Source organism: Trematomus bernacchii, unplaced genomic scaffold (genome assembly GCF_902827165.1).
Source record: "Trematomus bernacchii unplaced genomic scaffold, fTreBer1.1, whole genome shotgun sequence".
Classification (NCBI taxonomy): Eukaryota; Metazoa; Chordata; class Actinopteri; order Perciformes; family Nototheniidae; genus Trematomus; species Trematomus bernacchii.
Window position 1 is genome coordinate 6,546,941 of NW_022987910.1, and position 24,687 is coordinate 6,571,627.

Consider the following 24,687-nt stretch of genomic DNA (forward strand, 5'->3'; position numbering starts at 1 on the left):
TATTATATTACATTATTGCCTCTGAATTGGATTATTATCGGATAGGATAATAACTTAGTAATTAACTACGTCTGAAAACAGAAGTCCAGGGCAAATAATTGCAAGTCTCTTCAGTGCCATGTCACAAAACGAGATGCATTGTGAGACATGTAGTTTATGGGCAACCTGCTTCTGTAAAGTGGCATGTAACCGTATAATAAACGTATTATATTCTTTGCAAGCTCTTGCGGGGCCACATAAAATGAAGTCGCGGGCCGGATTTGGCCCCGGGCCTTGAGTTTGAGACCCCTGATCTTGACGGTTAAGTATCATATAGAGAACTAATTCAATTCCAACTGAGAAATAGGGGCCTTGAATGAATAACATGTATAAGATTAAATAAATAAATAAATAAATATATGAAAATCACAAAAAAAATTTAGAAGATATTTGACTAGAATCACTGACTTGAGTGACTATACAGATGTGGCCTCACATTGGTTCCTGGAGTGGAGATGGACAGCTTTGCTGTTGGATGGAAACATGGAGAGTACTCAGGCAGGAATTGCTGGTTGAACAAAGCATCTATTGTTACATTTTCCCTGTAGTTTGACAAATAGTAGAAACGTTTTGGAGGTAAAGGTGGTCTAAAGTTAAGTTGGCAAAATATAGGCAATTACATGTGAAAATCAACAAGCTGCCTCCAGGAAATATTGCTCAATTTGATCTCTGTCCCTTGGAGAGTGAACTGTGAGGTAATGAGGACAATCTTCGCAGCAAGAAGGCATTTGATCATGTGCAGATTTCGTCTGTTTTTCGACAATCTTCGAGGTGGCCAAGGAGTGGCCACAGTTTTACCTACCTCTGGTGTAAAAACAGGTTTTGTTTATTCATCTTGTGAAAGGGTCGTAGTAGTACAGCTCTTAATATTACCATGTCTCACTTTAACAGCTGCGACCAGACCAGAAATTAGGTTCAGGAGAACAGTTGATTTGACCTGGTAAAGGGGACCTTCATACAAAAAAAACACCATTCCTTTCAGCAGCCTCTTATAAAACCATATTTTAAATAATATGTGTTGAACTGTAACTCTTTTACTTTAAAGACCCAAGGGGACAGGAGCAAATGGGGAAAACGTACAAATCCTCATAAATATCCAAGTCAGTGGACATATCCAAACATGAACTGCAAAACCAGAACTGAACAAATAAACTCACCATCCACAAAGGATGAATGGTGTGAAGAATGAACTGTCTTTCAGATTGAAGAGCCATAAAGAATATAGTGGTAATTAAACATTAGTGTTATTTGTGGGTGGTTGTCACACATCTCCTTTATAAAAGCAGTGTTCTCTTAAATTATGGAGCAAGTAAGTCTACATTCCTAAGTTTATGGAAGAAAATTCATTCTCTCCCCATGTCTGTCTCGGCCATATCACACTGCTGCAAACTTTGGAGAAAATCTCAAAAATTGATTTATTGGAAAATATACACCCTAAGACTGGCGACTGGAATTACTTCCTGTTTAATGATTAAAACTGTGCTTTATACTCCAGCATCGTCAAAAGACTGTAACAAACCTTCATCAGAAACATGTGCAATATGGCACGCAACCAAATATAAAAAGATTATTTATAGAATTTAATTGAATATTTATATAAATCTCGACAACATTCAGATACAATAAATAGATTTAAACGCAAAATTATATTTTAACCGATGATTTTTTATGGGACAGAATTTATTAATGATCTTGTTTGTTTGTTTGGTTTTCACTCTTGTTTTCTTGATTTATGAGGCTTTGCAAAAAGGAAGTTATTGCGTCATTTAAATGAGCATCATTACAGGAGATTACCAATTGGGGCAATTTACTGAGAAATGGGTTCCAGTTGTTTCCTTTAAGGCATAGGAGTGCATTTGTCTCATGTAATGCCTTTAAAAAGGACTTTAGTAGTTAGATCATTGCTATATAGTAAAGCATCTCACTCTCACCAAATGTCATTGTTTTAGTTGTTGTGCTGCATGTAATGTATTTCTATCTTTTCTCAAAATATAAGTTTCAAAAAAGGAGTACATCCATTTTCCCCCTTTCTGTCTCAAACGTTTCCATTATCTCTCTTTTTAATTTGTAGGAGGGTAGTCAAATCAACACTTAGTCATAAAAATTAAAAGACTCCCCTGTGGGTCTTGCAGATTGAAGAGCTGGGTGAAGAACTATTTTAACAGCTGGGGAGTTAAAAGTGTTTGTGTATGGAAGGTTTCTACTGCTACCAGAGCCATGACCTTCTTCTTGTAGGGTGAAGAACAACTGGATTATCCTAATGACCTTCATTACAACTGCAATGTGAATAGCATACAAGCACTAACAGCCAGTTCTGTGCACCTGTGATGTTTCATATGATGCATGCTTTATTGAAAAGGATGTTGGTTTATCAAATCATTAAATAAAACATAAAAAAGACATGAACCATGTTTTCTTTAGAATTTTATTTTGTCTCTCATACTGTTAAAGTAGATACTACAAATAGGTACATATACTGTATTATTACAAATGAGCATAATGTATAACATTACTGTATATTCTTGTGTACAACACAATACATTGATAGGAAAGTGTGTTTTTGACCAATACACTGCACTGTGAATAAACATAATAAATCTGCCTTAAACCTGTCATCAAAAAGTATAATACAGAAATCAGGTGTTATAAAGGTCCATGCAGATATGTATCCAGTGTAAAACAAGCCTCCTGTTCAACAAATCTGTTTACTTCCACTGTAAAATTGTATGAATAGCTCTTGAAAGATGCTTTACCATATACAGTACTCTGCCTGTCTTTTTCATTTGATGCTAAACAACAAATCCTGTGTTGTGACAACAATGACATCTGGCCAATATCTGAAGGGAATAAAAAGCCTCTTGGGATAATTCTTTCTTTCCATCAATCTCTTATACACTTTTTTCTCCCTCTCTGTATGTATTGTAATAGTATCCCCATGCGCAGCCAGCAATGCCTGGTCAGAGAAATCACTTTAAGTTCGACTCATTCACTGCCTGTTTTGCTCCCATGAGAACCACCCCAAATGAGAACCACCTATGGTTTTCCAGATCCCCAGATCCAAAGTTAAAACAACAACTTCCCTGCCCAGGCTGGCTTTTCACAAAAAGCATGTTTTTTTCCCTATAAAATCTCTGCTTAGTTTCTGTTCTGTTAATTGTTTTGATCCAAATTAGTCACTTTTTTAACAATGTTCCAGAAGCCTTAATCATCTTTAATCCACATGTGAAACGTTGCACCATTCCTCACGGACAAGTGTCTGTTGATGTTTACTCTTGGTCGTGCCATAGTCCTCCATTGGTATTGTCTTTTTCTCACAATATTCGCACATATGTGACCTTTGAGTCTGTACCCAGGTGGTTCTTGGCCTGGCACTTGTATGTGCCAGAGTCTGAGGCTTTGGGCCTCTGAATGATAAGTGTGCCCTGAGGGTGGAGCAGTTCGCTACCCATGGGCCGACCCTGGTCTGCCGCTGACAGAACTGAATGATCGGGCAACTCCCAGATTATCTCTGGTTTGGGGATCCCAATGGCGGCACAGTTGAGCTGAATAGGTGTCCCGGTCACTCCCCTCACACTGGGCGGTGGACCTGTTGTGATCCGCGGAGGGTAGGCGATGATGATAACAGGAACAGTGAGCACAGCCTCCCCAGCACTGCTCCGCGCCCTGCAGATGTAGTTCCCTTGGTCGTGGATAGTTGTATCCTGAACAATCAAAGTACCATTCTGTAGTACCTGGAAGCGCCCAGAGACTTGAGGCTGAGTAAGAATGTGGCCACCAGGAATGGTCCAGTAAATGTGGGGTCTTGGACTCCCATCAGAAAGACAATGAATTAAAAGAGGTTCTCCAGCAGCACTGCGTATTACGCCTCTAGGTCTTGTAAGGATGTAAGGCTGTCCGACATCCAAAATAATTAGTTTCTCTATGTAGCCCATGAAATTCTTTGCACCACAGCGGTACTTCCCCGCATTCTCTTTGCTAGGGTTGTAGATGACTAAAGTCCCATTTTTAACTAGGGGATGGCCACTAGTCAACCGCGTTCCATTTGGCAAAGTCCAACTGATCTCTGGCATTGGGTACCCACTAGCAGAACAGTTTAGTACTGTGGTTTTCCCAATGCGAGACACAACACGTTCGTTGAAAGGGTTTTTGAAGATTGGCCTCCTGAGAATACTGCTCACCTCGAGCTGCACCACCATTACTGCCTCTCCTCCATCATTCCTGGCCATGCAGATGAACTCAGCTGTATCAGTTGGCCGCACATTACGAATCTCTAATGTCCCATTATGGTGGACATTAATCCTGCTGCCAAAGTATGGTGCTTTTATAAAGATGTTATCAGGCATAATCCAAGTGATACTAGGCATAGGATCGCCATCAGCGTTACAGTCTATTAATTTCCTGGAGTATTTGGCAGCGACATCTTTGATTACTGTTCTGTTCTGCCGGTAGCCATTAATGACTGGCGGATTTCCTTCCATATCAAGCTTGTAGACTTTTCTATTTTCTCCAGCAGGGTTTCGAGCCATACAGATATACTCTCCAACATCAATAAGCTTCACATCCCTAATATCCAGCGAGCCATTGACATGCATGAGGTAGCGTTCATTAGATGCTGCAATGACATCGTTGGTGGGCAACATCCACAGGATTTTGGGTTTGGGCTCCCCAAGTGCTTCACAGTCAAAGCGGATGTTCCCTCCAGGCTTCACTCTTGCATATGTCTGGCCAGTTGAACGTATCCTTGGGGCAGCAGTCACCACGGTTATATGTAAATGCATCTCATCCTTACCCACCTGGTTCTCAGCATAGCATGTGTAGTCCCCTTCTTCTGACATACTGACCTGGAATAGCATAACAAAGCGATGTCAATCTTTTGGATATTTGTTTTAATCAAGATGTAACATCACATGTAATTGCATACCTGGTTTAGGTAGAGAGTGCCATTGTCAAAAAGTGTATAGCGCCGTGCTCGTGCTTGTCCACTGCTAGCATCAGATTGAAGAGCGCTGTTGACCACTGTACCGTCTGGTAGACCCCAGGAGATCTCTGGCTTTGGTGCTCCTGATGCTTTACAGTCAACCTTAAAGTCGTTACCGAAGGGTACCTTCTTCTTTCCATAGTGCTTCGGCTCTATCTTGGCTGCCTTCATTGACACACTGACCTTCATAAGATGGAGATCATCACCAATCTTGTTTCGCGCCACACAGAGATAGTCTCCAGCATCTTTATCACTTATAGCGGTCACAATAAGAGTACCATTATCCAGGACCTGAATTCTACTGCCCATCCTGAAAAAACAAATGACATAAAATAGACAGACTTAGTACGAGGGGAGGAAAGAATAAAACCTAATTTAATACAAGCAAGCACCATTCACCACAGTGCATGGCAAGCAACAATTACACATACTTTTGTCACAGTGTGGGTATCTTTTCTGCAATAAAAGAGGCATTTGTATTACAGAACAGTATCAGTAAACTTTCATTCCTGGCTATACTTAAACGAATTATGCTTGCAAAGATTTAATATGTCTCTGTTTGTTGTTACCACCTAAAAAGAATTAACAAAGCCATGAGAACAAAATAAAATCTGTTCTCTATATTGGGGGGATAAACCAAGAGTCAATACCAAAATGGAATAATGACTTAATCCTGTAGCACAGAAGTATATCCAAAAACAATAAGCCTGTTTTGAAATTATGGATCCAAAATGTTAGTTATGTCTCTTTTAGCTTTTAGTTATAAGTTTGCTGTAAATGCTATTTTTCTGTGCTTTACTGCCACTGATCGAGGATTTTTCTTTTACCTGTGCCACTGGTCCACTATAGCTTTAGAAGGCAGTCTCCATAGGATTTGGGGTTTGGGGTCTCCTGTAGCTGAACAGTTCAGTCTCAGCTGGTCCTCAAAGAACAACACTGTCACACGCTGGGATGTCTCCACTATTTGAGGTGCAGACTCTTGCCTCTCTACTGTCAGGGTCACAACCCTCCTCTCTGAGCCGGTAGAGCTGGTAGCAATACATTCAAACTTGCCACTGTCTTTTGGAGTCACATCCTTGATGTGTAGGGTTCCATTTCCATACACTGATATCCTTGTGGCAGGTCTGTTAGATTGTACCATGGAGCCATCATTGAGGACCCAGTGGATAGCAGGTTGAGGGCTGCCTTGACCAGTACATGGTAGCCACAAATGTTGGTTTACACCTACTTTTACCTGCTGCCGTTTCTCCTCCACAATACCTGGGGGAGATGCCACCACCTGCAGACGGACTGTAGCAGTATCAGCCCCAGCTGGGTTACTGGCAATACATTTATAATGACCTCTGTCATAAACAGACACCTCCTCAATGACCAGAGTCCCGTCAGCAGACACTGATACCCTTCCCTTCTCTGTGTTTTGACCTTTGACCTGGGTTCGGTTGGCCAAGATCCAGGACAACATGGGTAGGGGGCGACCCTCTGCTCTACATTTCATTTCAACCGTGTTTCCTGCATGAGACTTTATCTCACGTATTTTTGGCTCCAGGATGCGTGAGGGGTAGGCCACCACAGACAGGGTAACAAAAAGTTTATCTGATCCATAATCATTCTCAGCTAAACAGATGTACTGGCCACGATCCTTAATGTTGGCATTCTGGATAAACAGCGTACCATTGCTCAATACCTCAAACTTGCCCATCTTCCCCTTAACAGTAACGATGTTTCCTGAAGAAGAGAGAACAATGTGTTATTCTAAGCAACATGAAAACATACCATTTCATAAACAAATGTAATTTAAATTGTTGCACCATTAATGAAACAGATACAAATTCAAAACACACAAAATGTAGCGTTTTTTGTTGTTTTCACATAGATTTAAATTACGTTTTCACCTTCCATTAATTCAATTGTATATGTACCTGTGGTTGAGGAGAAGCGTTTCCAAGTTATAGCTGGCTCAGGATTCCCAACCGCCTCACATGGCAGGAAAGCATCAGAGTTGGATAACACGGTGAAGCTAGCTGCATTGCCCCCAACTATCTTAGGTTTGTTGGTCATAATATTTGTAGTGGGTTCAAAGCCAGCAGTATTGGCACGTGTAGCTTCATTGCCAGTGACACGATCATGAGCACTCGAGATGTCATAGTGTGGGCCTTTGTTGTTGTATGGTCCCTGTTCATCTGTCAGGATGGTCATTGCGTCAAGTTCTTTATCGGCAATGTCACTGGCACCACTACTCAGCACAGTTGGTCTTATTTTCCTCACTGGTGGTCTAAGAGTGGCGTGACCAGTGTTACTCTGTATTGGTGTTCTCTGCACTTCGGTCCGAGCGGTTGTGTAGGGCAATTTTTTTGTGGTAATTGGCATGAATGAGGTGGTAGGGGTTAATGCAGTTGAAGGGATCAAGGGTGTCTTGGTTGTAGTAAAGGCAGGTAAACTGCTAGATGTGCTCCAATCAAATTCCTCATATAAGTCAGTCTCCTCCTTTGATGTTTGGTCAGCAGAAATAACTACTGGAGTGCTGTCCTCTTTCCTAGATGGTGTATAAAGGGGGTTGTAAGGTGAAAAAGTATGTTGTGGCAGTGTGGTTGTCTCCATTGTAGTTTCCAAAGTTGTAATTAAAGCCTCAGTTGTGCTAGTAGGGTTTAATTGAGTGATTGCAGGTTTCTTGAAGGGCCTCCTGCCCCTGAAGGGCCTCCTTCTACGACCTTTTTGTCTTCTTGTCCCACCAGGCGTCTGTCTGAATACAAACAAATTATCAGGAAGTCCCCCAGACCCAGATGATAAGTCTTCATCAGTATTTTTAATTAAAGGTGGTTTGACAGGAGAGGGGGAAGGTAGAGTCTGTGATTTAGGTGGTGTTTCAGCAGTGGTGGCAGACTTGGAGGTATAGTATGGGCTGGGAGTGGTTAGATGGTGAAAGCTAGGTTGCAGTGTTGTTAATTCAAAGACTGCAGAGGATAAATCTCCATAGTCATCGTCTAATGAGCCCTTTTTGCCTTCTGCGTGTCTGGATGGGGACTCAGTCTCAGGGTCTGATAGGAAGTTTGCAGTAGTGGTCGGCAGAGCTGCAGGGGTCGTGGTTGGCGTCACTGTTGTAGTGTCAACTGTAGTTATGTTTTTTTGGGTGTTAAGTGGCTTCTTAAGCCTGCCATGTATATTTTCCCTCTCTCTGCCTCCAAACAGCCTGTTCCATGGAATTCTTCCACGGATAACATTTGAGGCGATTGTAGTAGTGGTTGTGCTGGAGATGGACTCTTCCTCATTTGTGGTAAAAAATGGATCTATTGTAGGGTCAAACTCAGGGGCATCAGCAGAGGTTATGTAACCACTAGAAACTTCTGACTTAGACTCAGTGTGGGTGAATGGAGAATTTGAAGTAATGTAATAGTTTGTGGTAGAAGCTGCAGAGGAAGGTCTCTCTGTCCTGTGTAAAGATGAATCAGATGGAGCTGTTGGTGTAACCATCTGCAAATCAGTGGTTTCGGTCTTCTTTTTGTCTTCATTCCAGTCACACGCTGAGGGCAAAATGAAGAAAACATGAAAAGACAAGAAATATATACAAAAGATCAGCTCAAGAAGTATACACTAAAGAAAAAAGCATAAAGTGAATGATGACAATTCACAAAACAAGGTTCCTCACCTGTGGTCAGTTCAATTCTATATGGCACTGTGGAATTCCCTTCCTTCTTTACTGAGGGTTGTTTCACTTTATTGATGAAGGACTGTATGTCAGTGATCCTATTGGGTTTAATGATCCTCCGGCGGCCATGAAAGGTTCTCCTGCGCCCCCCACCTCTGCTGTTCTTGTTTGGGATGATTTGAATTTGCTGACGGGAGATGATAGTTGATCCGGGCGGCAAGTGGGGGGATTTGATGGTTTGGGTAGTGTGGAAGGTTATCTCATCTTGATGTCTCTCTGTTGTGCTGACGGCTGTGAATGTTGTCTGGCTTTCTGGGTCTGTAGATGTGTGAACAATGAGCTCCAATGGTCCTGGACCATCCATCATGGGAGTAACATGAGGGTCTGTGGTAAATGAAAGCGACGTCCCAGTTGACGTCTCTGACTCTGCAGGTTGTGCTCCTGAGAACTGGAGCTGTGTTTCTTGTGACGTGTCAGTCACAGTAAGTTGGAGTGTGACAGGGTGCCTGTTTGAGCCTGGCTTGGAAGTACTTTCCTTAGTATAAAAATCTGTGGTGTCATCAAAACTTGAAAGCCCTGTGTTGAGTACAATTGTGCTATGTGGTGTTGCTGCGTCACTCTGTGTGTCCCTCTTTCCTGATGGATTGTGTGTAAATGTGGACTTTATTGGTGTCGAATCTGACTGCATATAGGATTCTGTTGTAAGTGTGTTTGTGTTTTCTGTCACGTGACTTGAATCGATAGGATTGTTGACTGTGGTTTCCGTGCCAAATGTTTGATGTGCCTCCATTGTTGCTTCCTTACTATCTTGACCTGCATGAGTAGTTGTTATAGTTTCAGGAAGCCTGTTCTCTTGTCCAATCATCATACCCTTTTGTGGATTTTCTGTGGTTGCTTTGACTATTCTTGGCAGATTATTTTCACTATGACCCTCACCAGAGCCAATTTCACCATCACCAGATAGGATGGTATTCAAGTGATCATATTGTATCCCCTCTTCCTCTGCGCCAGCCTTTATTCGCAAACCATCTTGAGCCTTTTTCATAAATTCAGCAAATTTCTGCGCATCCACTTTCCTGGAAGATTTATCAAACACCCTATTACTCCAGATGCGTCTGTTGCTGACTGGGCCCTTCCTTTTCTTTCCGAGTCTACCTCCAGCACCTACCCTAACCTGTGACCTGAGTCTGGGGTAAGGCCGATCTGAGGTAATGGTTCTGGATTCCTGACTTGTTCCGTTCGAGGGACTGGAGGAGGGGATCTCATTGAGAGTGTCTGTGTTTTCAGTTAGGCTAAGGTAAACCTTGTCCTCCATTTCCAGCCCGGATCCTTCACTGTCCAAAACTGTCACCCTTTCAGATGTTTCTCCAGTCACTGTCACCTGAGACACGAGCAAATCAAATCCGAGGTGATTTGAAACTAAACATCTGTAAAATCCACTGTCCCTTGCTGTGAGACCATTAACCAGCAAGGTTCCATTATCATACACTTTTCTGTTCCCATGAGAACTGCCCACTACTGAGTGGTCAGGGAGTATCCATTGGACCGACGCCTCAGGACTTCCCGAGGAGCTACAGTCAAAAAACAGATTTTCACCAAGTGGCTGTGAGAGTTGGACACCGTTAACATCAGATTCTTCCACAAAGGGGGACAGAACTGTCACTCGAAAAACAAGGACATCTGCATCCAGGTAGTTTGTGGTGATGCACCGGTAAAGGCCAGTGTCTGAAGCATCTGCACCCCGTAGAGTGAGCTTCCCCTCAGCAGTGATTATGATCCTCCTGTCATCACTGGAGAAAGGAGCTCTGACCTTACTTCCATCTGGTAAAATCCACTCCAACAAAGGCTTTGGCTCACCCTGGATTTGACAGCTCAATTGCACCACACCACCTACATCAAAATCAAATAAATGTTTTAAAAGGACAACTATATCACCTTAGCATATTTAATATAACACATTTTCTTTTTGGAGTTATTTTGTTGAAATGCTCAGTAGATTGGTATGCATCAGTAACAGTTTCATTATAGATGCAATTGAAGGTCATATCAACAAAAGCTAATTTATTTAGCATGAAAGTCTTACCTGTAAGTACAGTGTGTTCAGTCTGTGTTTTATTGTCTCGCTTGATCATGGTCCAGGAATATCGGTCCCTCTTAGGTGATGTGTTTTCCACACGTAGGTTGACCACAGACTCGTACTTAATGTGCAGAGTAGAGAAGGTGGTAGTAGTGCGGTCCAGCTGGAAGCTCACCTCTCCCTGCAGCAACCATGCAGGTGAGGCTTTAATCTCAGCCTCAATGTTTGTATAAATTCCTTCCTCTCCCTCATTTGTTTTCTTCATCTGACTATACCTGTACACCATTTCTGGGCTTCTCGTCAGCATTAAGCCTCTCTCCAGTCTTAGGGGAGAGTCACTGTAGGTGGCCAGCATCTGCCACAGCTGCTGTATGTGTTCATGGTCAATGATACACACCAAATATGTACTTATGCTCGCAGTAAGCATGGTGGCATTGTTCCCCTCCCCCTCCTCTAAGGTTTGTGTCAGGTTCTCCAAAGCAGAGGGCATCTGGACAGTGCAGGACAAACTGGCATCACTGTGTAACTGGTCAGTCAGCTTCAGTTGTATGGAGCCTAATGGGGCAATGAAGTCCTTGGGGGAAACTGGAGTATAGTCTCCTTCATCCAGGCTGATGTTTTTCTTCTTTAGATGGGGTTGGATCCATGGTTTGGTACAAGTGAAGGCATCACCAGGGAGAAGAGATAGAGGCCTGTTGTGGTAAGGGGCAGGACTTTCACAAACAGGACACAGCTGGCCTCTGGGATATCTCCTGTCTCGCTTGCATTTCAGCACACCTGGAAACATTTAATTCGAGTTGTAGTGTTTAGTTACTGGCATGTAAGAAAATAACATTTGCAATTTTCCAAATTATGGGCCAACTAAACCAAAACGAAAACTTGTGAACCCGAAAAAGACAATTATTATTTTAGATATAAGATTTAAGTGTTTCATTTTCTTAGAAATGCCTTTCGTGCTTTGGATACAATACCATGCACTATTACCATTTATAGTAAGAGAAAAACATACCAATTTTTGTCTCAGTAGAATAACATTAAAGTGCTACTTGTTACCAGATGTGTCTTATCAAAGCTGCTAGAAAATGTAGCTTCAAAAAGGTTTAGATCAAGTTTTATTTTGCATGTATGAATGGGAAAATGGTTCACTAAAGAAAGAGGGGGTGCTCGTACATCTCTGCTTTATAAAGCAAACACTTATTCCTCACCTGTGTTCCTTTGTACCCAGACTGAGAACCACTTCATACGGCAATCACATGTCCATGGGTTGCCATGAAGGAAGAGGTTCTCTAACTGGCTGCAGCCTGAGAAGATACCCTCAGGCAGAGTAGTGAGGAGGTTATCCGACAGGTGGATGTTTCTCATGGAGGATATCTTGAACACCTGGCTGTTTCTCAGTGTGATGAATGTGTCTGGGTGGAGTTGCTGGAGGTGGTTACCCTCTAGATGGACCAACTGTAGTCTGGTTAGGCCGTAGAAGGCCTCTGGGCTGATGAATTCAATGTGGTTGTGGTCAATGTGGAGTCTCAGCAAACTGTCTAGACCTTTGAACGTCTCTTTCCTGATCTCCTTTACTTTATTAAAGGACACCTTCAGGACCTGTGGACCCATGATTGAAAAAGAGTGTTGACTATTATACAGTTTTCTTTATTGTCATTCATAAATGCAACATGCAACAAACTATAGTTTGTGTACATAAATAATAAAACTACGTGAAACGTTATAAGCTGTGTTATCAAATATGTTTTGTGGCTTCAGACAACATTTATTTGATGGTACAGAAAACTTGTAATTCAATATTACAAGACAGGATTATGTGTGCTCAAAGGACTGAAAAACACATGAGTTTACCTGTAAGGACTTGAGGTCTTGGAAGGCTCTGTCATCAATACTGTGGATAGTGTTGCTATGCAGCATCAACAACTCTAAGTTTCCAAGTCCTGAAAGATCATTTTCCCTTAAGACAGTTATACTGTTGTACCTAAAAACAGAAAATCAAAGACAGACTTCAATTTATCACCTCAAATGAACCACATACTATTTACTTTACGTGTTAATGATGAGAGAGCTATGCTTGTACATTACTGATTATGTCACCATAATGCATGTTTTGACAAGAAACATTTCTGAGTTTAAGCTGTGCTGCTCAGTATGGGATTCATCAATTAAACCATCTGTAGATGCACATACAGGGATAATCAGAGAAATAACTGTGGGTTTATTTATTACTTTTACCATTGACATTGGTAATCAGTGATGGGCTTTATACTAATTACTGATTCCAGTTTGTAATATTATCAATTAAAAATAGTTCTGTTATCACTCCCTGTTTTATATTAACTATTATTTATTGTTTTTCATTCTAACTATCATCCAATTTATAATCATAAAGGTACTGGTAATAGTTCAAATATCTTCTGCAGGAAAATAATTGATATGTACTTTTAAACATATATTTTCCAAGAAAACCTTTAACCAAAGCATGGAGATACTTTAGTTACAGGTCCTACACTTCCTCACAGGTGTTTTGTTGAAATGGCTGATTGAACCTTTCCTCAAGTTTAACGTTAGGAACATCACCTTGAAATAAACATTGGAGTGAACAATGGAGCCCTGCAGTGTGCAAGCTATTGATTTGTATTACAATTATGAAAGGTCACTACAGGTGATGTGCAAATTAAAATGTTGCAAGTGTTTTCCTCCCTGACAGGTGAAAAGAGAAAGGAATAAAGCACAAACTTGCAGGTAAGGCCATTTAAAATATATTTTTGTATCTGTAAGACAACCGGGGTAAACATTTTGTTGGCAGGCCAGCTAATAGAAGGTTTGCTAATGGGCCACAGAACAGGGCAGCTATTCCTTGGCTACAGGAAGTGGGCCATTTAGCTGTAACAATTTCCAGAAGCTGAGGATATAGTCATGAGAAGCTGTTAGAAACTGTTAGTAGCCTAGTGGTGAAATTTGCATTAGACTACACTTTTGTTAAAAGTTAATTCTAAAGGCAGTAGCTAACACTAGTTCCTTTGTGCTTACACAGTCTGTAGTTTAAAAACATACATCAAAATCAGTCCTTCCCCAGAGTAGGCAATCTGCATTTCTCCAATCTGTTAAAAGCTGCAAAGAAAACGAAAGCTCACCCGAGGTTAATTCTTTCCACAGCTGGCTGGATGTGGTCAGGTATTGCGGTCAGGTATCTGAAGGTGCAGTGCACTTCAGTGGGAACGTTGCAGGCGCATGATTTGGGGCAGTCCCCGCTCGTCGGCAACACAGCAGCCAAGAACAACAGAGCCCTCAGCAGAAACCTCCGCAGGTTCGGAGCGCTGCAGCCACACACGCGCATTGTGCACGGAGAGGAGGCTTCAGCTGCACGGACAAGGGGACTAGACTGTGTCCTTAAACATTAATCAAACCACCACCTGGAGAGAGATGCACAGTGTTGTAGCGTATCCCCAAATGTAAATAACAAACAAACATAGATAGATCAAAATAAATAAACTGGGAAACGTTTTTTAGATAGTTTTCTCTACATTTCCATCACTCCATAATTAAAGTTCGTATTTTATGAATGATGTGCATATTCATATCTCATTATTATACGCACATGGCACAAAGTCATTATGTTGATAAAGTCAAACATAATAAATTCCTGCAAAAATGAGAAATATTTTCTCTCTAGTCTAATTGTAATTACTAGCAGACAATACAGGGGAAAAATACTTACCTACGATTTCCTTTTCCGCAGTTGAAAAGTTGCTGCTGCACTTATAATGCAAACAATCCAAATGAAATAGTAAATGGTAAATATTCCGTTTCAGTAGTTCTCCAGTATGATCCTCAGATGAGTCCACTGTGTCTGAGGTGCAGTGGGACGGGAGTAATTTCTGTGAGCGCCTGCAGTTTAGCGCACACGTTGGTCTCCTCCGCCCCCCTGTAATCTGCTGAAATGTAATCCTAGAGTAAATGCGACCATGAAATACTCAGAGAAGTGGGCTGCTGCAAATGCCACGCATGTGTTATACTTTTAAAACTTCCTCTAACACATTTATCGGGATACGAGTATTAAGTAGGCTACAGTCAAAACAGTAATATGATTAACGTGATAACATTTAAGAAATAGTAGCAACAGAAGCGTATTTTAGAAGATAAATGCTTTACGGATGGGATTCATAACATAAACAGTAGATCCTGAAATAATGTATACATGATCTTGGCTCTAGTAATAAGTGATCACATATGGAGATGTGTCAGTAGGCCTATATAGTGCCTAAAAAATGACAAACTATTTTTTCTCAAATGAAAGAACCATTCAGTCACGATGTCCAAATGTGTTCCAGATTAGTTTAATAAGCGTTTTACTTTCTTCTCTCACACCAAATGGAACCTATAAATCCCTTTGTTATTTTTGTGTTTTGCTTATGTTAAACCACAAACCAGCCATCAATCCAGGCATGTGGCGCCCATTTCGTTTTTGTCTTTTCCCAAAAATCCTATTCTTTTACTGGTTTGTTGAATTCCTCTGCGGCCACAAATCAGCATATACAGGCCAAAGGCTCTTTCTTCACATGCTCCTGCTTTACAGTGCTTGGTAGTTACAGAGATACATTTGACATGGCTGTATTTTCTGACTCAATGGTAAATTTACAGCTATAGAAAGTGAAAACAAATATGTTTTGTAAAGCACCCCTGATATAGTTTTAGAATTTGAAAACGACCTTAAATAAATACATAAAATAAATTCTGCATGTAGACTATCAGAATCAGAATTCCTTTATCCTCCCACAGCAGAGTGATTTACAATATTACAGCAAAGGTAGCTCACTGTGGATGTCACCATCAACCTGTCTGAGTTGTTAATTTTAAGCAGTATAGATGGCATAGCTCAATCTGTCTTAAACCATATGATGTGTGTTTTGGCCTTCAAATTCTACATTCCTTTTCTCAGCTGGTTCACCACATCTACACTATTAAACATCAACAAACATGCACACAGATATGCATGCACAAAGAGACACACACACAAGAACACATGCTTGTTTCCTTGAACATCTGGAGACAACACACCAACACATGTGGACAACACCACCTCTTCTATTTCCTGTTGTCTTATTATTATTTTTTTATTTGTGATGTTTTTTTATTTGTGATGTTTCTCAACCAGAAACCACTGTTTCTCTGATAAAGAGTGATGTAACAGTCGATGGGGTTAAGACATTCTCATAAACGTGTAACACTTGATTCACCAACATGTAAGTCGCTTTGGATAAAAACGTCAGCTAAATGAAATGTAATGATGAGAGATGGATATATTGGCAGAAGCTTGTTTACAGCCACTTACCAAATAACCCAGATAAAACAATAAAATGTGTTCTGCTAACAGAGAATCATATTTGCACAAAGTAGAGATTATTTTCATCACTACAAGTCATCACCATAAACCTTTTCTTACAGGTGACCAATCGCAGTGATAAGTCACTCAGAGGGGCGAGAGGAGATAATGGGAGGGGCATAGCTAGGTATTGTGTGTATTTGCATGTGAACTATGTGATTATGTCAGTCCAATGTGATTTGTTTGTTTGTGATTCTGCTCACCAAAAAATGTAATCTGGTGTGTTTTCTTTCCGGCCAAGGAAACCGTTTCCATGTGGCTTTAATTTACTGCGGATGATGGAGTACTTCAAGAGCAGCTGTATTATTCTTCAAACTTCAAAAGTGTAATGCTGTGGAGGAAATATTGGGATTCCTGGTGGTTCTTTAAATGACTGTGATTCTGCAGCATATTGTTCGACTTAAGGAAATTCCACATGTTTGCATATACAGTTTAACCACTCGATAACTGGACAACAGCTGGTGACCATAATCTGATATTGCTCTCTTCTTCTGTGTCCTCTTGGTGTGGGCTTTAAGGAGTGTGGAGGAACGAGCCGGCTGTTAAAAGTCACAGCTAGCTGGTAGGCTCTGAGGAATCTGTAGACACATTCAGCCTCAGCTCCCACTCTCACCTCTGGTATGAATGGGGGCCCAACTCTGTGGGAGGTGAATGACAGGAATAGTGGAAAAAAAATATCGCCTTACTCTTTCAACATCCTTCAGAGGTTTTTCCTCATGTGTGGACATTTTTTCTTTATAATTCATTTGTTATGTTCTGTTTCTGTCCTTGGCATGTATGTTCAAGTATTTGTAATCTACAGTATGAACTGATTTCCCTCCAAAGTTTAATTCAGATTTACTGTATGTATGTAAGAGAACTATTGTTTTTCTTTTTGCTAGCCCAAATTTGGCTAGTTTAAGAAAGAAATTACAAAATGTAGGCCCAGCAGACATAAGGCGGTTTGTGGACAGACAGTTGTCAAATGTTATATTCTGACGTTTCTGGTACCATGAGGATTCAGGAGAAGGGGCCAACAACAATTTGGTTTCTGAACTGTGCAGTCAACTATTCCAGCCAAGCATGAGCTTCAAGCTCTCAGTACATTTGATCTAAAGTGTCACAAATCATTATTTACAGATGCTTCGGAGGGATAATATAAAGTCCTTAAGCGATATAATGACTCTTGATGACACTGTGAATTCACAAAAAAGAACTATGTGTATTAGGTTTGTAATGAGTTTATTATGAGTCCGTCTTTCTTTAAGAACCACAGGGTAGTGTGTGTGTGTGTGTGTGAATGTGTGTGTTGTGTGAGTTTCAGAGAAATCTAGTTCCTGGAATTCAGTTTTGTGATTTCACTCCTGCGGACGCCCTGACTCAGGTTTCATAGACTTTTAACGGGAACTATAATAGAAACCCAGCTCTGATCCATGTGGCATTAGTCACACGTGTTAACAGCTGTTTGTTGTGAGTCTGATGTGACCTTTGGCCTCTCAGGGTCATGACATGACATAACAAACAAGGTCACTGAAATAGTGACTATAGTTGAATGACACTGGATTGTTTGAATGTATCTCAACAGCAGCATTGCGTTTGTACAAAGAAAGGATTACTATTGATTTATAATTTATTTCAAAGCATATCTTAACAAACTAAATAAATGTCATTATTTCCATTACATATCCTCTGATTTTGCATGCTTTTATCAGGATGTTGTTAACTTGGATATTTTTTAATTCACTCCACAGCTGCATTAGTGTAGTTGCTTGTGAGCTGCTCGGTTAGAAAGCAAAGCAAGACTGTCCAGTTATTTGTGAGCATCTCTAAGTCCTCTATCTGTGGGGCACTGACCTTTTGTTAGAGAGCTTGATCCTCTGCTCTCAGTGGGCTTCAGATGCTATGAGAAGACTTATGTGAGGATTTCTGTGGACAAGGCCCTCTGATGGTGTGTCAGCGGGTCTGTATCATGCCTCATGTTTAGTTTGAAAACATTTCAAAACTACATTTTCAGGAACATATCATTTGAAAAAACCTATCCTAGTTGCAATCATTCCTTGATGAGCATTACTGTGCTTTTAAATAATTACACTTCAGAGTAAGCCTACCATATTCTCATTCCTCTTTTGAATGTGAATATCTCTGTGTATGCTTGTTCATGACCACATGTGTATGTGAGGATACATATGAAAGTCATGCATGTGTTCTTTAAGAGTGCATACTGTCTGTGTGTGTGTGTGTGTGTGTGTGTGTGTGTGTGTGTGTGTTAGAGCCTCTGCCTGTAAGCCAGAGACGCTCATGTAAGGTTTGCTTTGAAGTGTGAAACACATTCCAGTTCTTGAGGAAGCTGCTCACTCTATTTATATTTTCAATATGTGAACATTTCTTCAAAGGTTTTCTCACACCAATTGTAATCAGACATTGTAGTGATTGATGTTTGATCGAATAACTTAATGATCAGTGGCGAGCCGTCAGGGCCCTCTAGGCCCTCTGTGAGGGCCTAAGATATTCCAAAAAATAATATTTAAAAACATTAAAAAAACTATATTTTTTAAAAATATATATTTTTTTTATATTATTTTTGTTATATTTTTCATTAGTTTTACGGAAAAAAAACTTGATTTAATAAAATAAAATTTCCAAAGAAATAAATCCTTCGAATCTGCCTGTTCGGTCTCTGTTTGAATGTGAAGGGTTACATGAAAGAAGGTCTGGCCCTCTCTGCGATTCACAGAGGGCCCGCTATAGTAACTGAACGAGAGAGTAATGTCAAATGACAGTACAATTGACCAATCATATCTTCCCTCTAAATGGGTGGGTTTCATTATCGCGGACTTTATGACAAGTTCCGCCCGCTGTGAAACTTTTCTTGTGAATATTCCGCTGAAGTATACGCTGAGACGTAATAACTATTTTTTTTCCTTTTTTTCGAGGGAAGGGGTGGGGGTCAGAGGGCCTAGGTATAAAGCTCACGGCTCGCCACTGTTAATGATTATATGATGTACTTAGTAATAATCATTTATTTACTAAGTACATCACTTCAGTACATTTTATTTGTATAACCATAATCTTAATGATTATCATGGTATAAAAAGAGGGGTTTATTACACTCTTTGCCAAACAGTATGGAGATAGACTTTTACAGCGTATTGCTAACATGGCTTTCTGCTGAGTCATAGTTAGAGCTTGGAATTTGGTGATATTATTGGTGCCCTCAAGATTCACAGGGCTGTATGGCATTGACCTAGTCGTTGTTGATTTACAAACATGTCACTGACTGTCAGTGAATATGTTGATCCCGGAGCTGTTGAAAATAGTGATGTCAACACAGAGGAAGCTTATGATGGTAAACAAATGCTGGAGATGATTGTCTGGCTGCACGATGACTTCATGATGGATGTTTGTTTTCCAACACTGAAATCAGCAGGATGTTCTCATTGTAGTGACTGTATGGGTGTTTGAGCGCCAGTAAGTATTCTAGTGTTTAAGACTAAACAAAACCAGATGGTTGGATATTGGCCTTACATAAGGACAGAGGTCAGGAAAAGTAGTTTGTGGAACTTATACCCTTTACACATTGAGACGATAAACTGAGAGGTATCCTATTTTTTAATGGGTTAATACTTTTTTGTGTAACGCAGATCAGCAGTGGAGATGGTTTATAAGTTATTTCGCAGTCAGTTTACTGACTAAGCCAGAACTAATTCAAGAATGACAGATCCCGGAAGAGGCACTGACTCTAAAAATTGTGACCATACTATGAGAAAGCTTTCATGGTTATTAAATGCGGTGGAACATTTCTGCAACTCCGATATATTTATTACTGGTTTTAAATACTGCTCTGTGATTTGACTCTGACTGATGCACATCCTAGGTTTTCTTAAATACTTTTGACAACTATGCTCTTTGTGTATGAAAATACAGAAATCAAAAAAATTGTTGATATGCCAATGTTTAAGCCATTTTAAATGAATCATTAACATTTTGCAGGCAATGACAAGGTAAATCTGTCACACTTTTAAAAAAATAATGTGAGACATATGCCTATTTTTTCACTGCGTAAAGTGATAGCGAGAAACACAACACATCTCTTCTCTGATTTATATTTGTGGTGTTTAGTATTTGTCCACAAATACCTTAGCCTGTTATTGTGCCTGAACAGAGGGAAGTTTATAATTTAAGGAACAATATGGTTGGACATATGCAATCACTTCAGCCTCGAGCTGTAAAGCACCCACTGCTCTTTTCTGTATGTTTGGTGCATTCATTCCGATCTGTGTACGTCTCAAGCTCTTAAACAATGCTTCAGATTAACATGCTCAACCTACTCTCTTTACGGGCCACTTTTAGCAAAACACAGTGAGACACAAAAATAGAGAACAAACATCAAACTCGCAAACGTATATCCATTTGTCCTTTTTTTAACCCTCTTCTCATCTTGCTTTTCATGCATCTCTTATTTACCTCCGCCTGGAACTTGTGAGTCAGTTTCTGATCACATTGCAAGTCATTCCTACTGCAGGGGAAGAAATCTGATCCAATAACAGGCCGAAACTGATATTTTCCAAACACCTTACTTCACCTTATCTTTGTTGCTGACCATTGCTTTTCCCCTCTGGTTATGATGTCTTTCACACCTTTAATCATTTTGCTTTTGTTCGAGACTTCTGAAAGAGGCCTGTTGTGTCTTTCTCTGGTGTGTCTATGTGGCCTTTGGTTGGTGTGCAGTTGGTGTGCAGTTGTTAGTGCACGTACATCTGACCTCATTTCTTGGTTTGTATAAACATGCCAGGAAAACAGTCATTCTGGAGAGTTGTTGCTTTGTTTATCGCCTCGATTGCAGTAATGGGGTTACCATGGTACCACAGTAACTTCATCACTGCAATCAAGTATTTTTTCACAAACGTTTTCTTTGGTGTTACGCTACAAAAACAAAAATAGTCCAATGTCAAGTTTAGCTGTGAAATGACATTTAACACAAGTAAGCAACCAGTGTTACAGAAAATGCTGTTGTGTAACATTGTTATGTATTTGTATTATCAAGCCTTATCATGGAGCAAGACAGAATGATCACTTGATAGCACTCATATTATTAATTATTACATATTAATACATTAATGCTCCCTGTGGGGGAAACTTCTGTAGCAATGGAGAGTCAGGACTCAGAGAGACACGAGGAGAGCTGGAGCTTTGATGGCAAACACTGATGGTGTATTTGGAGCTTCGGCCGGAGAATTGACAAGACAGGTGGTGTGTCACGAGTTGACACAGCGGTTGCCAAACCAATTCTGAAGAACTCTTTCTGTAGCTCGAGGTGTTAACTAGTTCGGAGTGTAATAATCAACATTCTTCATCAGTGACACTAAACAATTATGGACCCTGAATCTAACTAGAGCTCTCGTCTATAGAAAAGAATGTGCGCCAGGGAACCTACGTCCCTGAACAGTAAACTACCTCATGGCGGCTTGTGCTCTGTCATAGACTGGCAACAACAATGCGCCCCTGCTGCTCCTCCTTAAAAGAGATAGCAGCAATACCCAAGGCCGTAGACCTATGCCATGGGAAAGGAGACAGTGAGAGGAGAAAATTATGAACTGTGTCGAAGGTTGAATACCTAAGCAAATTATTCCCTAAGACTCCCAGTTAATAGTAAGTAGCCTACTATTTTCAATCACTTGTTTGGATACAAATATTCTGTGCATCACTCAATCAATGCTCAGGAGAAAGGGGATGTCCTGTCCATAGTACAGTAGTATATATGTTTTATCGCTCTGCAGTAAGTGTTAAATAGAAAAGTCACATATTTGTGAAGTAGAGCATACACAGGACGAAGGATGTCATAAGCTTGGGATCTGGCTGGTGTAGCAGGACTCTGCGGTGCACGTTAGTTGCCTCTTTTGGTCAGGGCTGACTGACTCTGGAGTACAGGAGCACCGAGCCCTCCGCTGTGCTTCCTGTCATGTTATGCTGCTGTAACTGCAGGGATTCCAGAAGTTACAGCCATAGGCCTCATTGACTGAAGACAAAGATCTCATGCACCATATGTTTCTGATCCGGGTGACCCAGGACTTTGAAAATGTGAGGGTCTCCTGCTATCCTACAGTATTCTTTATTTTTTTTAAATACCAATTTATTTCCGTGCCTAGTGGTCCTTTGGGCCCTAATGGCCCCAATAAAAACAGTACATTCCATAAGAGCCATTAGAGGATATCAAGGTCCTGCTGGTAGTCCTGAATGTCATGCTCACTGTTTATTATCTTCCTCTTTCATCTGCACATTTATAAAAGCACCACATTGAACACACATGTGTGACTTAATTCACTGAAGGAGGATGCCATTAATGATGAACAGCTTCAGTTTCCATTAATACCATGATTGTGCTTTTACGCAGTAATTTCATTGCTAATGGAACAACAAGCAAGATGTGCACTTATTGGACAGCATACATTTGAGGCTTTAATGACAGAAGTTAAGCGACTGATCTCTCTGGTAGTCACAGATTGGTTTCCAGGAATTATATTAAAGCCATTTTGCATTACATATGCAAACAAGATGTGTGTCAAATAATGCAGCAAGTAAAATTAACATGAGAACGGCAGGATTGTATAATACAGATTAGCTTGGATCTGTTGGCCAGGCTAAATACAAATGGGATGTTGGTATATAATGCAGGCAGTAAATCTACAAGAAAATAATGTACTATATTGTTTAGTAACAGCATACTTGATAAGCATGTGTCACAAAACTTCAACACATCAAAAATCAGTTTTATTTTATCTAGAGAATATGCCTTCTTTTTTCTTTGATTACCTCTAGCCAATTCCCTGATTGCTTGCTGATTCCACTAGTTACGATGCCTAATATGCGTACCTGTCGCAGCGCTGGATATTCTTTGCTGTTAATTTATTGCTGACTCTTCCACAGGCACTCTAACAATCTCTCAGTGTCTCAGGTAATGCCAAGAGGCAGTCACAATCCAAGATGTTGCTCAGTGATCTCATTCAGACCCAGCAGGGCTTTCCAATTTCTCTGTCCTCAGTGCTGGCCAAGTAATATGTCACAGGAACAAATCTGAGTGTTTTACAAGTTTAGTATCAGCATCCAAAAACCTCTACCTTTGGAAGGCGCAGAAGTCTAAAGCAGGAAGAGATGAGTCAGAGTTATCCTCTTAGACCTCATTTCTCACTCAACAATCTATCTTTCTGTTCACATTTCGACATTAAACATTGGAAGGCAAGCTTCCACATTTCCACGCGCATTTGAGGGAGGGAATGAGAAAACCTTTTTAAGGTTGACTTATTATTAGTCTGGTGACCCAATTCCAATGATGGGAACTGACAATATTGTACTGCTCTTGACCTCCTACAAGACTTAGATAGTAAAAAGAGAAAAACTAGTTACAAAAGTAACCATGCAGTCTAAATAGGAATGTAAGGAATAGTGCAAGTCCTGTTGGTCCACAACAATTTAGGAAATGCTGTATATACTGTTAATATTTGTTAAAATTCAAGTGTAGAGCACAACTCTGCACTTAACATTCCTAATTTTGTCTGGATCTGATTTGATCTTAAAAAGTGATGAGTAAAGAAGATGGATTAGGAAAGGACGGATAGCGTGTCATGGGCTTGAATGTGTCAAATTTTTCTTTCCATATACCATGAGCAGAGGAAAATGTTTATTTGTCTCAAGGGAGAGGTTCTCTGCATCACTCTGATTCATCTCCTCTGTTATGGCTTGTATCAGCTAGTTGACTCAAACCCTTATAGGTCCTCGGCCATTCCTATAGCACATTTCTAAGTGAATGCTCGAAAACTTGACATCGAGTTGCATTAGCTGTGATTTGTACAGTATATATATACAGTATACAGCACTTTGCTCCTACCATGATTTGGTCAAATCTGTAAAATGTTGTATTAAATCTAAGACAATTATTAATAGCAGCATACTGACATGGCAAGCAGTGCCTTCACCATCAACAGTTGTGTTACACATGTATGTGTGTCTGTTTCAATTTGTCTCGGTTCTCCAGAATCATGACTCTGTTTTTCCATCTGCTCAACTCAGACAGAAAACCAGACTGTGGAAGTCCAGAAACTGAGAATCAACATTCAAATTAATCATTTAAAGATGAATCAGAAGCGACAAGGGGGTAATGTTTATGGTATGGTATAGTCATTAACAGTGGCCCCTCGGTGTGTCACTGCATCTTGGCTCCATCACTCACATCCTTCCTTCCATCTGTTTTTCAGAATTGATTTGGGCCAACATTAATGTGTGATTATTAATTTGAAATATGTCAAAGAAGATGAGTGAACTAACTTTTTTATCTAATTTTGATTAGCTTTTTAATTCAATAATGATCTCTGTTTGCAGTGCTGTAAAGTTTCTAAGTAGCTTTACTCAAGTACTGTCCTTTAGTAACATTTTGAGGGACTTGTACTTTACTTGAGTATTTCAATTTTGTGCTACTTTGTACTTCGACTACACTACAATTCAGAGGTAAATCTTGTACTTTTACTCCACTACATTTATTTAATACCGTTAGCTGCTTTGCAGGTTTTGATTAATGAAATATTATCAACACTTAT

The 24,687-nt window shown here is 40.3% G+C and overlaps 1 protein-coding gene across 2 annotated transcripts; it reads right to left on the reverse strand.

Annotated features, from left to right (window-relative positions):
- Positions 1-2,487: 2,487 nt before the first annotated feature.
- igsf10 (immunoglobulin superfamily, member 10) lies at positions 2,488-14,074 on the reverse strand. Of its 2 annotated transcripts, XM_034115205.1 has the most exons (11): positions 13,872-14,074; positions 12,586-12,715; positions 11,943-12,333; positions 10,744-11,514; positions 9,465-10,550; positions 9,250-9,413; positions 8,661-9,195; positions 6,937-8,535; positions 5,845-6,742; positions 4,961-5,327; positions 2,488-4,880 (listed from the first exon to the last, which is right to left on the reverse strand). In XM_034115205.1, the coding sequence occupies exons 1-11, from the start codon at positions 14,072-14,074 to the stop codon at positions 3,351-3,353; spliced, it is 7,674 nt and encodes a 2,557-aa protein (XP_033971096.1). In that variant the 3' UTR covers positions 2,488-3,350. The 2 variants fall into 2 exon arrangements, with proteins under 2 accessions (XP_033971096.1, XP_033971095.1); XM_034115204.1 differs by having other exon boundaries at positions 8,661-10,550.
- Positions 14,075-24,687: the final 10,613 nt, after the last annotated feature.

Coding starts and splice junctions, on each gene's coding strand:
- igsf10 (XM_034115204.1), bottom strand. CDS start 14,074: ATGCGCGTGTGTGGCTGCAGCGCTCCGAACCTGCGGAGGTTTCTGCTG. Junction 12,716..13,871: donor GTGGAAAGAATTAACCTCGG/GTGAGCTTTCGT, acceptor TTCTGTTTTTAG/GTACAACAGTATAACTGTCT. Junction 4,881..4,960: donor GCACTCTCTACCTAAACCAG/GTATGCAATTAC, acceptor ATGCTATTCCAG/GTCAGTATGTCAGAAGAAGG.